At 65.3% G+C, this 14,289-nt stretch overlaps 1 protein-coding gene across 18 annotated transcripts in view; it reads left to right on the forward strand.

The window, feature by feature from the left end:
- The window catches only part of Arhgef10l (Rho guanine nucleotide exchange factor 10 like), a 124,406-nt gene that overhangs the window by 76,300 nt on the left and 33,817 nt on the right, over window positions 1–14,289 (forward strand). For 14 of the 18 annotated variants that reach the window (XM_078025412.1, XM_078025410.1, XM_078025415.1 and 11 more), the window contains 6 exons: window positions 2,293–2,438; window positions 3,934–3,948; window positions 4,174–4,355; window positions 6,559–6,674; window positions 6,988–7,115; window positions 8,422–8,522. In XM_078025412.1, the coding sequence (XP_077881538.1) occupies window positions 2,293–2,438; window positions 3,934–3,948; window positions 4,174–4,355; window positions 6,559–6,674; window positions 6,988–7,115; window positions 8,422–8,522 (688 nt within the window). The remainder of the gene's footprint in view (window positions 1–2,292; window positions 2,439–3,933; window positions 3,949–4,173; window positions 4,356–6,558; window positions 6,675–6,987; window positions 7,116–8,421; window positions 8,523–14,289) is intronic. The other 4 variants (XM_078025416.1, XM_078025418.1, XM_078025421.1 and 1 more) reach the window with 1 other exon arrangement.

The following is a 14,289-nucleotide window of genomic DNA, read 5'->3' on the forward strand; positions in this document are numbered from 1 at the left end:
AGAGCTGGGACCAGGTCACCTGCAGGGTCCTCGCAGCTCTGAGCTTCACGTGTCCTGCGCTGCAGGACGCTCCGGCCTCAGGGCTGAACGCAGGGCCGCAGGGCGCTAGGCCCGCCTGTGCCGCGGAGCCTCCGGCGCCCCGCGGTCCTTACTTTGAGACAGGCCTGTCTTAAGTTGCCGAGGCTGGGCTAGAGCCCGTGTCCTCCTGCCTCAGGCCTCCGGAGCCACCGGGGACACAGCAGGTGCCCCTGCGCCCTGCCCCCACACAATATTTTTAGGAAAATGGAAGTTGGCAACATTTAAAAACCCAGAGAGGTGCCAAAGACTCAGACCTGCGGCTCTTCTGGAAGAGCCGGCGCCCGGCCTGCCGTCCCGGGTGGCTGTGCGCCCTGGGCAGCGTGCCGCCTCTCCCCGTAGCGGATCTGCAGGTGGAGGGCGGGAGCCACGGAGAAGCCAGGTGGGGCTGGGCCTCCCCCGGGACGTGCCCACTGGGATCAGGGCAGCTGAGGGGTGCGGCAGGGCTACTCCACTGTCCCACGCAGGTGGGCTGTGTGGGCTTCTCTGGAGTAGAGGCTCCCGCCCGCCTTGGCCACTCATGAGGTCTTGGCACTCAGGGGCTCTGTCCCTCCCTGCCCTGTGGCCTAGCGGCCCTCTCCGCCAGGCTCCCGTCTGTGTGGCCGCTGGGGCTAAGGCCGCGTGGAGGCCAACCCCTTGGCATTTCCCTGGTGAGAGCCCTTCTGTTCTCTTCTCTGCGCCCCATGGAGACCTGGGCCGTGGCCTGTGGTGGTCACTGGCTAGAGGTCAGGGAGCCCACTGGATGTCGGGCAAGGTCCCCCGGGCCTCAAGTCCCCCTCTATCAAGTAGGGGCGAGCTGGACAGGCGGATGCTCTTGTGAAGAGGGTGGTGGTGGCTTCACAGTGTGCTCTCCTGACCTCCCTGGTCAGTCCTGGCCACTTAGGAGACATGGTCAGTGATCACCCTCCCGCTGTCATCCAGGAGAAGCAGAAGCGAAACTGAGTGTCGCCAGAACGGAACTTTAAGGCTGTTTCAAAACGGCCGACTCAGGGCCCCCGGGCTTCTCTTTCATCTGCTCAGGGTGGGGGGCCATGGCCAGAGCCCAGGGACTTTCCTCTTCCCTGTGTGGGTCCTGGCACGCTGGCAGCTCTCCTGGGTGCCCTGCTGTCCCTCGGCCTGAGGAGTGTCCCCGTGAGCTGGCATTCGGCAGGAGCCTGGCCTTAGCTGGGCAGTGGACCCCGGGGCACCCGAGTCCCTCTGTGAGTCGGGGCAGTGGGGCCTCCCGTGCCCCCATCAGGCAGCGAGCTGGCTGCACGGCACACGAGGGTTCTGGCTGTGTCCTGTGCCATCCACTAGCTGGCAGTGGCCCTGGGCATGTCACCTTACCCTGGAATTTGTTCCTCACCTGGGATGTGGGGCTGAGCCAGCAGAGGCGTGGAAGAGCACGTGCCACTGTGGTGCCCGGTGCCCGGGGGGTGGAGGCAGCTGGTGGTCCTGGTGCCAGCAGGATCCTGGTGTCTTTGGGATGGCAGATGCCAGCTCAGAGGCTTTGGACCCAGAGTCCTAGCCTGCTGGGCGGAGGGCGTCATGAGGGCGGATCTGTCCCTACCCCACCAGGCCATCTTGCAGGCCTTGTGTCCTTGCGGAGGCCCTGCCCCTCCACGGTGAAGGCCGTGGCCAGCAGCCACACTGGGTTAGCTCCATGGTGTGCCCCGCTCGGTGGCCCTGCGGGTGTGCCTCCTGTGCCCAGCAGGGCCTCCCTGCTCTTGTGGGTGCGTCTCTGTGTTGAGACGCCCCATCTGAACCAAGGCCTGCGTTCTGTGCTCCAGGCTCTGGGGGTCGTGTGGCCGGCCCCGTCACCTGTGCCTACCCGTGCATCTGAGCAGCCAGTCCTACTGGGGACCCTGAGGTGCCCCCTGCTGAGGGCTGTACCCCTGGGGCTCCCAGCCTGCCCGTGTGGCTGTGGGGCTCGTGTCTTTGGGGAAGGTGGTCACAGGATTGCTGCAGGGACCTGGCGGTGCTGGCTCCCCTGAGAAGGGGCGTCTGGCTGCTGGACCCAGCTCCTGCAAAGGGGCCCAGGCTCCCTGGCCTTCCCTGGGCACACAGCTCAGGGCCTGTCCCCCGCCCTCCTGTCCAGAGGTGGAGGGGAGGCTCCGTCTCCACCCTCTCCCAGGCTCGGGCTCCCTTTCTGTGTGGCGGCGTTCTGTGTCTGGCGGGGTGATGTCCACTAGCCCCTGGACCAGGATGCTGACGTCGACTCCCCCTGCCCCCTCCCAGCTGTTGACCTCTGGCCAGCGGCAGCTGCTCCTGTGTGAGACGCTGACAGAGACTGTGTACGGTGACCGCGGGCAGCTGATCAAGTCCAAGGAGCGCAGGGTCTTCCTGCTCAACGACATGCTGGTCTGTGCCAACATCAACTTCAAGTAAGTGACGTGAGCCTGGGCGAGTGGCCCTGGGCAGCTGCCCTCTCTGGGGACCTCGTCCCCTCCCACTGGTGTCTTGGCAGGCCTGTCTGTGGTGGGGTCCCACGTGAGCGCCGTTTAGGTCTCTGGTCTTCCACCCTCCTCTCGGCCCGGGTTCCTAGTGCTGAGAAGGACGTGGAGAGGCCGGGAGCAGCCCCAGCCTTGGGCACAGCTGTCCATGGCTCAGAGCGGCCTGTTCCAGGAGTCCATGCTCGGTGACATGGGTCGTGACAGCTTTGAAGTTCAAGAGATTCTTCCTTGTGTCTAACCTGAATCCCTGCTGCTTTAACTCAAGTCAGGTTTCCTCTACCCAGACTTCTCGGCCCAGGCCTTAACCCTCCCCCGCAGCCAGTGGCTTCAGTCTGCGGCAGCCTGGTTCCCCCGCTCTGGGCCAGAGGCGCAGTGCCCCCCCCCCCCCCCCCCCCCCCCCCCGGCCACGGTGGGTTCAGCCTGAAGGACTAGAGCCAGCAGGGCTGCGGGGCTCCTTAGACCCGCAGACCAGGCTCTGCAGGCGGGGCCCTGCTCTGCCGCGGGCCTCGGGGAGCCGTGCCTTCCATTCCTGGGGACTTCGGGCCACGGGGACTTCAGGGGCCCTGGTGGTGCAGCCTTTGGCTTCCCTCAGACCCAGACCCGCGACACAGGTCTGGAGCCTGGGCTCACACTCTGGGTTCCTTCGTGTGCCCACCTGGCCTGGGTCACTCACAAGTGTCATGTCCCCTGCTTGGCTCTGCACGTGTCAAGGGCCGAGGCCCTTCCCCAGATGGTCCCCGGGAACTCCAGCTGTGACCTCTGCCCTCAGGACTGAGCCCTCTAACTCATCCCACAGCAACAGCAGCGACGCCCAAGCTTCGGGGGGACGCCGCCTCAGTGCGGTGATCAGAACCCCAGCCGGTGGCAGGGCGGGGTGGGGAGGTGGGGACAGGGGCCTGGGGCCTGCCTGACTTAGACCCCGCACTCAGTCAGCTGTGCAGTGGGACCGGATCCCCTGTGGTGGTGGATCTGGGGTCCTGATGGGGGCTGGCCTGTAACTCACTCTGTCCCTTGTCCATGTGCTGGGAGTCTGAAGTCCCCGTGTCTAGGCGCCGGGCTGGTCCCAGGATGATACATGTCCCCCTTCCCTCCTGCTCAGGCCCCAGGGAGGGGTGCACAGTGGGTGCTGGTGGCCCAGCGCTGGGAATCAGGTGTTGTGATGAGCTGTCACTTAAGCCAGCTGAGCATTGGTGTCCTCATCTGGGATGGTACCCTGCTACAAGGCATGGCCCCTATGAAAGAGGTGACAGCAGGCCTGGCCTCCATTAGGCCCCCTCTGCCCACACCTGGCCTCTGGTGCCCTGACCCCCCAGGACCTGTCCCTCCTCCTACTCCCAGTGCCAGCCCAGTGGCTGCCCCCAGCCTCGTGGCCCCACGGGACCTGCTCAGTCCCAGTAACCAGCTCCTCCCCTTGTCTCTCCCTCAGGCCCGCCAGCAGCCGGTAGGTGGTCTGGGCTTGGGGGCATGTGGCTCTGTGTCTGGGGCCGGGGCCTGGGCACCCTGGTGCTGATGCTGGCGAGGGCTCCCTGCTCTGCCCGGCTTGGTCTTGCCTGAGGTTTGTGCTTGGGCGCATGAGGCCCGGGGGCTGCTGTGCTGAGGAGCGGGCTCTGTGGCCTCTGGTGGGTGGTGGCGGGCTCTGCAGGATGTGTCCTCCCTGTCCCCGCAGGGGCCAGCTAGAGATCAGCAGCCTGGTGCCCCTGGGGCCCAAGTACGTGGTGAAGTGGAACACGGCGCTGCCCCAGGTGCAGGTGGTGGAGGTGGGGCAGGACGGTGGCACCTATGACAAGGACAACGTGCTCATCCAGCACGCCGGTGCTAAGAAGGCCCCCGCCTCGGGGCAGGCACAGAGTAAGTACCCGCGGCCACTGCCGGGCTGGGGACCCAGGTGATGGGCGCTGGGCCAGAGGCTCCGCTGGCTCTTAGCCCCCATGTCTCAGGGCCTCCCGCCACCCCTGCCCAGTCCCAGCCCGGCCAGCACGCGCACGCTCCCCACCCAGCCCCCAGCTGTCCTGGTCGCACAGCGCAGCTGGGACGTCCACCTCCTGCCCGGGGTGGGGACTTGGGCGGGAGGTCCTCTGGGACTCAGCCTAACTCCCTGTAGCGTGAGGGCCAGGAGACCCCCACCCTGTGCTGGCCCAGTGCTGCTGGCTCCGCGGGCCTCCCCGTCTGGACGCTTCTCCTCAGACCCCATGGCGCGGGGTCTCGAGCTCAGGGCTCCCGTGCCCGCAGCTCTCTGTCCGCTCTCTGCCCCCACCCTGTGCCCCTGGGCCACCTGTCCTGGGGGCACTCACCTGCCCTGGCCCCTGCTGACCTAGCTGACCCTGCCTGGCTCCCGGTGGCCGTGCCCCTCCTCCACAGCCCGCACACCCGAGCCTCCCCAGGCCTCTCCTGCGTCCGTTCATCCTTCCACATCCAAAGTGCAGGGCTAGCAGAAAGGGACCTGTGCCCAGGACACAGCCACGGGCACGGGCACTGGGCTCCCGCTCCCCTCCCACACCTCTGCCCACTGGGTGGCCCAGGGTGGCCAGGCGCTGGCCAGGGTGGCCTCAGCTCTGCAGTTCAGAATGGCTGCCGCAGTTCTGGGAGCTCTGGGGACCGGCCGCTCTGCCTGCCCTCCCCTGGAGGGCACCTGGAACCCACTTCCAGGTCTGGGAGGCAGGAGGAGCCCTGAGGACTCCGTGGCCTGCCCCGCCCTCCTCTCCCTCCACACCATTTGGGGCTATTGCTGGGGGAGCCTCTTCCTCGTCCCTTGGCCAGACCCCCTGAGAGGCTGAGCTGGCCCAGCGTCGCCCGCCTGTGATCCCAGCTGCTTGGGCGGCTGAGGCAGGAGGATGGGCAGTTCAAGGCCAGCCTGGGCAGCTTAAGACTTGTCTCAAAATAAAATGCAAAGTGCGGGGTGTGGCTCAGTGGCAGGGCACGGCCCCAGCGCACCCAAGGCCCAGGTTCAGTCCCCAGCACTGCAGAATCTTGTCCTAGGATGATATTTTGTTATTCAAACGTGAACAACCGCAAAGCTTAAGTAACCAGCTCCTGCCTGTGGCCATTGAGCTACTGAACGCTCAGGGTGAGGTCACAAATTGGAAAAGACGAAGTTGCAGAACAGCAGAGTCCCCTTTAGCAGCGCTAGTTCAGTGTGACCGATGCGTTGTGAAGCCCAGCTGCTCCCGGTGGGGTCGCGGCCTCTCCTGCAGGCTCCCGGGAGGTCCTGTGCCTGTCCCAGGTGCCTGGGGTGAGCCAGGTTCCCCTCCAGTCCCCTGTTTGGGTCACTGCACAGCCTTCTTGCCCTTTGCTCGGGGTTGGTGTGTCCCTGACATCCCGCTCTGCTTTTTGCTTGGGACCTGGTGACCTTTCAGCTTAGCCCAGTGTCAAGGTCTGCGGGAGCCCCAACACGGGCCTCCTGGGGAGTGGGGTGTGCGGCTGCTCGTTGGGGGGACCGCTTGACTGAACCCCGGGCCCCTCTGCTCCCTGGACACCACAAGCCTCAGGCTGTGGCACGTGGCGTAGTGGAAACAGCCCAGGTCCCAGCGTGCTCTGGGGGACCTCCTCCTCCCTCCTGCCCTCCCCTGGGCCCCCATGCCCCCTGTGTCACCTCCAGAGACCTCCTCACCCTGCCACCGGCCCGTCACCTGAATCTCTCTTTCCGTCCACCATCTGTGGTTCGTTGGTTGTCCTCCCGACGGCCTGTCCACCCTGGCCCTGGCTCCGTAAGAGCAGGACCTGCTCTCCCCAGCACCTGGCACAGCACCCCACAGCAGGTCCTCCGCAGGTGGAATACCTCCTTTTCGCGGTTCCTCAGTCGCAGTGACTCTGCCCTGCCACTGTCCACTCCCTGCCCACGGGGAGCCTCTGCTCTCGGGCACAGCTGCCTGGTGTCGGACTCAGTGCCTCCTGCTCTGGGAGCTGTGGGGCAAACCCACGGTGGGCGCTTCCTTCCGTGTCCCCAGGGCCACCTTCCCAGCATGGCGGCTCTCCGTTTTACGTGAGCCGGTTCTCGGCTTCTCATTGGCACCTCCGCACGCCGGAGTCTGAGCCAGGCCTCTTCTCCGCCCAGACAAGGTGTACCTGGGCCCCCCGCGCCTCTTCCAGGAGCTGCAGGACCTGCAGAAGGACCTGGCGGTGGTGGAGCAGATCACGCTGCTCATCAGCACGCTGCACGGCACCTACCAGGTGTGCGCCCGGGCGGGCTGGGGCTGGGCTGGGCTGCTCCCCGGCCCTGACCCCCAGGCAGCGGCCTCAGGCCTCTCTGGCTCTCTGCACAGTGGCTGGTGGTCTCCCAGCCCCTTCCTGGGTCTCTGCCCCAGGCTGGAGCGGAAGCTGGCCGGGAGGGGGTCCCCTCTCCGAGGAGGGCTGTGGGGTGGGCTCTGAAATTAGGCCGGGGGTCCCAAGCCAGGGCCCCAGGGCGTCTGGAGTTGCTGCCTCCTGCTGCATCTCCTGTGGCTTTGGGGCCCAGGCTGTGCAGTGACCTTGGCCTCCCTCCCAGAACCTGAACATGACGGTGGCACAGGACTGGTGCCTGGCCCTGCAGAGGCTGATGCGCGTGAAGGAGGAGGAGATCCACTCGGCCAACAAATGCCGCCTGCGGCTCCTGCTTCCTGGGAAACCCGACAAGTGAGGGGGCGTCTCCACGAGGGGGAGGGGGCTGCCACCTCAGCTGGGCCACCTGTAGGTGGGGGATTTGGAGAGGGGGCACCTGGAGCCGTCCTGCCCGTCAGCTTGCTGTGGTGGGAGCAGGTGTGTTCCCATGTGGGCCGTGCCCGGGGCAGCACCTGGCACGCAGTAGGTGTTCATGAAAAGATTCCAACTGGACGGATGGGTGCCATTGTGTGCCAGGAGCGCCTGGACACTCTGCTGTGGTTGGTCCTGCTGCAGGCTGTCCCTTTCACTCGCGTCACGCCGTGCTCCACCAGTCCTGTCCCCAGGCCCAGCCTCCCAGTGCTGTCCTGTCCTGCTCAGAGGTCCTGCTGACGTGCCAGGGTTGGTGACAGAGCTCACGGCTCAGCCCTGTGGAGACGGGAGTTACCTGTCTAGCCATCCCAGGTGGTGTGCGGGGGTCTTACTGACCTTCCACCCTGAGGAGGGGAGGCCTGGAGGGCCACGTGCAGACCCAGGCCACATGGTGAGGGGCAGAGCCGGCTCCACTGGCGTCTGGCTCCGAAGCCCAGGCTGTGCAGCCAGGGCGCCCTGTGCAGGTTTTGTCCTCGGGACTAGGGAAGGTGGGGACAGAGTCTCATAAGGACAGTGGTGGAGGGAGAGGAGAGCGGAGCCCTGAGGTCACGCCGGCCTGCACTTGGGCCTGGAGGCTGCAGCCTTGAGCTCTCCTCCAGCTTGAGGTCCCTGCGGAGGGCCTGGCCGCACCCTTCCCCTCTCCATGCCGACTCCCCTCCAGGAGGTTAGTGACACTGCCCTGATGCCTCCTGGGGGGTGGCCCGTGTGGAGGGCTGTCCCCAGAGGTCTCTAAGGGGCACTTACTGGTCAGAGGTGAGGGGTGGTGTGTGGACAGAAGTGACCTCTGGCCGGCCCATTCATTCACGTGTTCACTTGTAAACACGGAGCAGCTGCCCGGGCAGGTGCTGGGAGCAGAGCCCGGGGATCCAGCTCCCTCCAGAGGCTCACGGCCATCTGACAGGCCTGGGAAGAGCCGGCCAGGTGGAGCTGGCTCTGCCAGGCACAGGGCCAGGGTGCCTGGGGCCTTCCGGGGAGCGAGGCTGGCCTCTGTGGCCAGGCACCTCCTCCCTGGGTCTTGGTGAGTGGAGGGAGGCCTTCCCCAGGGCAGAGCTTTGCCAGGCCACTCGCTGGCCACTGCTCTGAGCAGGTCCGCCCAGTCTCCAGCGCATGTGGCATGGACCAGAGCGAGGGTCAGGGAGCTGGGCCTCATAGCGGGCGTTCACTCCCACCCTCGTCCTTCTCGCTGCAGGTCCGGCCGCCCCATCAGCTTCATGGTGGTCTTCATCACCCCCAACCCCCTGAGTAAGATCTCGTGGGTCAACAGGTTGCATTTGGCCAAGATCGGACTCCGTGAGTAGCCTGGGGGCGCATCTGGGGGGTGCAGAGGGACGGGGCATCCAGGGGCCACGGGCAGCGAGGTTTGTGAGCTGGAGGGAGGGGGCTCGGGAGAGGAGCACCTGGAGTCCTGAGTCCCGAGACCTCGGATTTGTCACTTGCCCTCTCTAAGCTCAGCGTCCCTGTATAGCACGGGTGGACTGGACATTGACAGAAAGTACGTGGGTGGTGGTCGGGGACCTGAGGGAGGTGGGGGTAGGGAGGGGCCACTGAAGGTTCTCCTGATGGGGACATGGAAACGTCCTAAAATCGGCAGTGGTGGTCACCCCCCCCCTCGCCATGTGCTGGAAACCAGGGGAATGTCCACTTTAGAAGGCTGGGGTTGTGGTCACTGAGTCACATCTCGATATAGCTGACCCTCACCGCCCCAGCGAGGCAGGTCAGACTCCGCTAAGGCTCCACCAGAGCCTCTGGCGCTCTCCTCCCCTGCGCCCCGTGGTGCCGATGCAGGTGGACAGGGAGCGTTTTGAGGGCTTCCCCTGTGGCCAGCGCTTTCCGAGCATTTTGCCGTTTTTTAGTTTAGTGTTTAGTGACCCTGGGTGGGTCTTCTGTGAACCCCTGTTCACCATGAGGGTCCTGAGGCCCAGGCAGGGCCAGTGATTTGCGTGAGGTCGCACCGCCCACGGCAGCTCTGGGACTGGGAGGTGGGTGGCCAGCCCAGAGCCAGGCTCCGCCCTCCCGACCGTCCTGCTCTCCCGTGGCGGGATTCTGGCTGCGCCACGCTCATGACATGGGATTGCTCGGCTCTGAGTTTTGGTGAAAGGCCCCACTCCCACCTGTCAGAGCCGCACTGCTCCTGCCTCCTGGAGTCCCTTGTGCTGGCCCAGCCAGTGTCAGGGCACTGTCCGTTTCCCTCTGGTTTTGGGGTGATCTCTTTACAGTTGTGCACATCTCCAGTAGGTTTTCTTGGTGCTGGGACTGGACCCAGGGCCTCTACCACGGAGCTTCACCCCCAGCCCAGCCTGGCCTTGGGCTTGAGACCCTCCTGCCTTAGCTTTCCCCCGCGCCCAGCTCCAGTGGGTCTCAAGTCGCCGTGGGAAGGAGTCGTGCTGGGGCTCTCCTCCGTCCATAGCACCCCGTTTATGGAGTCTTGCGGTCATCTTGGGCCTGGGGAAGACCAGTGACGAAACCCAGAGAGAGCCTTGCTCCCAGGAACTTGACCTTGGAAGGGCCAGGTGGACATTAGATGGGATGCAAGTCAGCAAGGGGACCTGTCCTGCCAAGGGATAGCGGTAGGCCTTGGGGCCACTGAGTGGCCTGCCAGGTGACATTCAGAGCTGTGCAGAGGTCTGGGTGAATTGATCCAGGCCTAGGGACCTCAAGTTCAGGTGTCCTGAAATGGGGAAAGGAAGGCCAGAGTGGCCAGTGTTGCTGATGGACAGGGAGGGAAGCCCGTGGTTGGGCTGGGATACAGGTTGTCTAGAGAAGCTGGGCCCGGGGGCTTGTGCTGGCCATGCTGGGACCCTTCATGTAGCTTGGAAAGTGGGCAGTATTGCCCCCATATTGAGGTCCAGAGGGGTCACTCTGGCCTCTGTGCAGACAGGGCATTGGAGTGGGGGAGGGGAGGGCGGAGCTGGTGACTCAGGAGGGACAGGGAGAGGCCTCGCCCCAGCCAGTCCCTGTGGGTCAGGATGATGTTGCCCCTGCTGCTGTCCCTGGCGGAGGGCTGTGGGATTCTGGCCTCAGAAGGGCAAAGGTGGACTCCGGCCAGGCCTCGTGCCACATGCTCCCTCCCCACTGTGCCCGAGCTGTCCCCTGGGCAAACGCCCAGGCCCCGTTTGTGCACCTGCTCTGGAGGCAGATGGACCTCCCTGTGGATCCCCTTCTCTTTGCTGAGGGGCCAGGCGCGGGCTGGGCGGAGCCGAGCGCTGGGGGGGCGCAGGTTGGGGGGCAGCGCTGGTGGAGGGGCGCAGGCTGGGGGGGCGCAGGTTGGGGGGCAGTGCTGGTGGAGGGGCGGGGCTGGGGGGGCTGGGTGGAGTGTGCTGGGGGGGCACAGGTTGGGGGGGCAGCGCTGGTGGAGGGGCGGGGCTGGGGGGGCGCAGGTTGGGGGCCAGCGCTGGTGGAGGGGCGGGGCTGGGGGGGCTGGGTGGAGTGTCTGGCGCCCGGGGCTGGGCAGGGCAGTCAGGGGCTTATCTCTGCAGAGCTTCTCTGCAGCTGAAGCTGTAGGGAAGGAGAGTCATCTGAAATCTGGTTTGAATGCCTGGGTCCCCCTGGGCTTGAATAATTTGTTCCTTTTATTTGTTCCTTAAGCCACTGTGGTTTCTTATTTTTAAGCTGCAGCGCCTGGTGGGGGAGGACTAATAAGAGCCGTGGAGTCCGAGGCTCCTGAAGACGAGGACGGGCACGGCGGTGCTCCCTAGGGCGGTGCTCCTTTCTTGTATTTTCTTGTTTCTGTCTTTCTCCCTCTGCGGCCTCAGGGGTCAGGATCGGGGTGCTGCAGAGCCCAGGGTCTGGCTGGGATGGGCAGGGAGCCCTGCAGGGACCTGGGGACCCAGCACAGGCCCAGCATGGTCCTGTGGTCCGGGACAGGCAGGGCCCTCTGGAGCAAGCTGTGAAGGTCAGTGAGGCTGTCGCTGCCGCGTGCCACGGGGCTGTGACCACCTGCATTTGCTTCCCAGCTCTGCCGCTTCTGGGTCTGGTGACCTCAGCAAACTGACCCCAGATGCCTGGGACTTTAATTTAGAAAATGGGACAAGTGCCCAGCGCTCCCATGAGGGGCACGGAAGGTTTGGGGACAGCCAGTGCTGGCCGTAGGAGCTATGAGGTAAGGCCCTGAGACGAGGAGTGTCCACATTCCACGGTGGAGGGAGTGGCCCAGGGTCACAGCGGCTCTATACAGCGGGGCCAGGGCACCCTCCCACCTTGGCTGACCATTGGCCTGCAGCTGAGAAGGCTGCAGAGGGGTGCAGCCGAGGTGAGGCAGGGGCTCCCTCAGTCCTCTGGCTCTCCAGGTGCTGCCTCTGGGCCCTTGCACAGCCGGGCCTGGGGCCTCTCCCACCTCAGCCCGCCTTTCCCACCTCCCGAGAGGACCTGGCCTGGCCACGGGTACCACACTCATGAGGTGGAGGACATGGGCGGGTGCAGGCTGGTTCCGTTTAGCTGTCCAGCCTCGGTGTTCACAGTGACGGCCAGGCCACCCACTGATGGTGGCCAGGGCAGCGTGCTGAGCATGTCCTCTTCATCTCCGGTGGCCCTTGGGACTCTCCCAGGGGTTGGTGCTGGGGGCCACCCAGGCCCCACCAGGGAGCAGTGGCCCCTTTCTCCAGGAGCAGGGCCAGGGGCACTGGTCACGGAGCCTGGCTCTGGGAGGCCGTGGCCATTGTCTGGCCTCCCTGGACAACAGGTGACAGACGCATACTGAGGCTCTGCGCAGCCTGACCCCTGGGCTGTCCCCGGGGGCCACCGTGACAGTCGATGCAGGCAGTGGGACTGAGCTCAGTCAGATTTGGGAGGCCCGTGAGGCTGGAGAAGCAGGGCAGGGCCAAAGAGGGACCTGCTGCCTCCTAGTCCTGACGGGCAGCCACAGCAGCGAGGGCAGTGAGCATGATGGCCACCGTTCCCAGGGCCTGCTACACGGGCCGTGTGCCTGGCTTCCAGTACCGTGAGACTCCAGATGTGGGGACGATCCTCTCATCTTCTAGGCGAGGCCACAGGCTCAGAGAGGTTCAGTACCCAGCGCGCTGTCGCCCAGCGAGGTGGAAGGGGGCTCTCCCAGCAAATCAAGGGGCTGTTCTGGGCTGGGGTAGCTTCCCACCCCCAGCTGCCCTGTCTGCCCCAGGGTGTTCGGTGGGTGCTGGCCCGCACAGTTGGGCACTAAATCAGCCCCACTTAACGTCATTTGGAAATCACAGCCTTGCCATCAGTGCCAGTCCTGCATGTCGCTTGTCCCGAGCGGGCTTTCATTGTCCGCCCAGCAGCTCTGGTTTGGTCTCAGCCATGATGGTGTCGTGGGGGAACAATGGCTGTGGCAGATGGGGAGCAACGACTCCATTTCCTTTTAACGTTCCCAATTGTAGATGCGGACGGCACCATCTGGAAGGAGAAGGTCAGATCATGAAAAATATATATGACAATAAATTCCGGGGACTCCTTGCGCTGTGCGTGGGCAGGGAGGGAGATGCACCCAGGCGCTCGCTCACTGGCCCCGGGAGGCCACCTGGAGCTCGGCTGGACTCCACTTGACCTGGACCCCGCTGGACTGTAGGCTCCCTGGGGACAGCGAGTGTCACAGAGCCTGCCTGTCTTTTTTGGCCACTGGGGAGCTCGCCCCAGAGGCAGCAGGGCAGGCACCACCGGCCTGCCTGCCACCGAGAACAGGGCTGCCCGATCCTGCTGTGCGCAGGTGCTGTGCTGAGTCACATGGGTGCTGTGCTGGGTGCCTCTTGAGTCGGCTCCTCAGCGCCCAGGCCTGGGCCCTTCCCTTGACTTCTCCCTGCATAGAATGCAGATGGAAAGCCCTATGTCCTCCCCCGCGGCCACCACGAGGACCACAGGAGATACGGGTGACCCTGACTGTGTGCAGTCTCATGGTGACTGCACAATGGCCGGAGATGACCCCTGGTCTTGGTCATCCACACATCAGCTCTGTCTCTACCTTTCCTGGTGGCGAGGGCAGTTTTCTGTGATAGTCTCGAGGTCCAGTGGGGTGGAGGGCCGAGGGGGAGGCTGCGTCCGGGCCAGCTCAGGAGGTCAGCCTTGGTGACTCAGCCTGAGTGCGGGCGTGGGCCTCCCCGCATCGCCTGACGTTTGCCAGTGTCTCTAATTCCCCAGGGCTGGCCACCTGTCCTCTGTGGTGACCATTCCTCACGGTGTCCGGCCCTTCCCTGACACGCAGCATCTCCCTAACAAAAGCGAGGCGTGTCTGTGAGCGCGGCGGGCAGTCGGACACCTGCAGGATGAGGCTCTGGGTGGGGGCTTTGTGCACCTGGGACTTGTCATGGGCTGTGGTGTGTCCTGCACCGTGAGCAGGGGCCGTCGCCGGGATGGAGATGTGGCAGGAGGTCTGGTGCAGTAGGGGAGCTGGGCTCCACCGCAGCGAAGAGGCCCAGGGTCCCCAGCCCGGGGAGAGCCGCGTCCTGACAGCAGCTGAGCTGGACGCACCCGGGGCTGGAGATGCCTGGAGATGCCTGCACCTGCCTGCTTCGTGGGGCAGAGACAGGGCCTGCCGTGAGACCCTGGCCCGCTGCACGCCGTGGGCTCGGCTGTTGGCGCCCGTGCTGGCCGGGCTGGCGGGGGCTCTGGTTGTCCCGGGTCACCAGGGAGGACGAATGGACATGTAGCCACCACTGTCCCAAGTTGGAGCCTTTTGTGTCTGTGGGGTCAGGGGCTGTGACGTCTCCAGTGGGGTGGGGACAGTGTGGGGTGAAGCAGGCCCAGAGGCGGCCAGTGGGGCTCTCTGAGGGGATGGGCACAGCCTGTAGGGACCGAGGGCAGCACTTGGGCAGAGGAGCCCAGTGACCAGAGATGAGGCTGGGGAGAGGGACGGTCCTCAGAGCCCTGCCAGAGGCGTCCAGGTCTCATTCCTGGGGGACCAGGAGTCGGTTGATGGTTCCAAGTGGGGTGTGGCCGGGACCAGGATGCGCTCCTCAGGGCCCTGGGGTGCTGAGGGCCGTCGGGCTGGGTGAGGCCGGCCGTAGGCTGACCTCTGGCCTGTTCCCTGCCTCCTCCCCCCCCCCCCCAGCAGGCTGGAGCGGGAGGCTGCCGTTCCACGGTCATGCTGGGG

The sequence above is a fragment of the Ictidomys tridecemlineatus genome, chromosome 11, assembly GCF_052094955.1.
Source record: "Ictidomys tridecemlineatus isolate mIctTri1 chromosome 11, mIctTri1.hap1, whole genome shotgun sequence".
NCBI lineage: Eukaryota > Metazoa > Chordata > Mammalia > Rodentia > Sciuridae > Ictidomys > Ictidomys tridecemlineatus.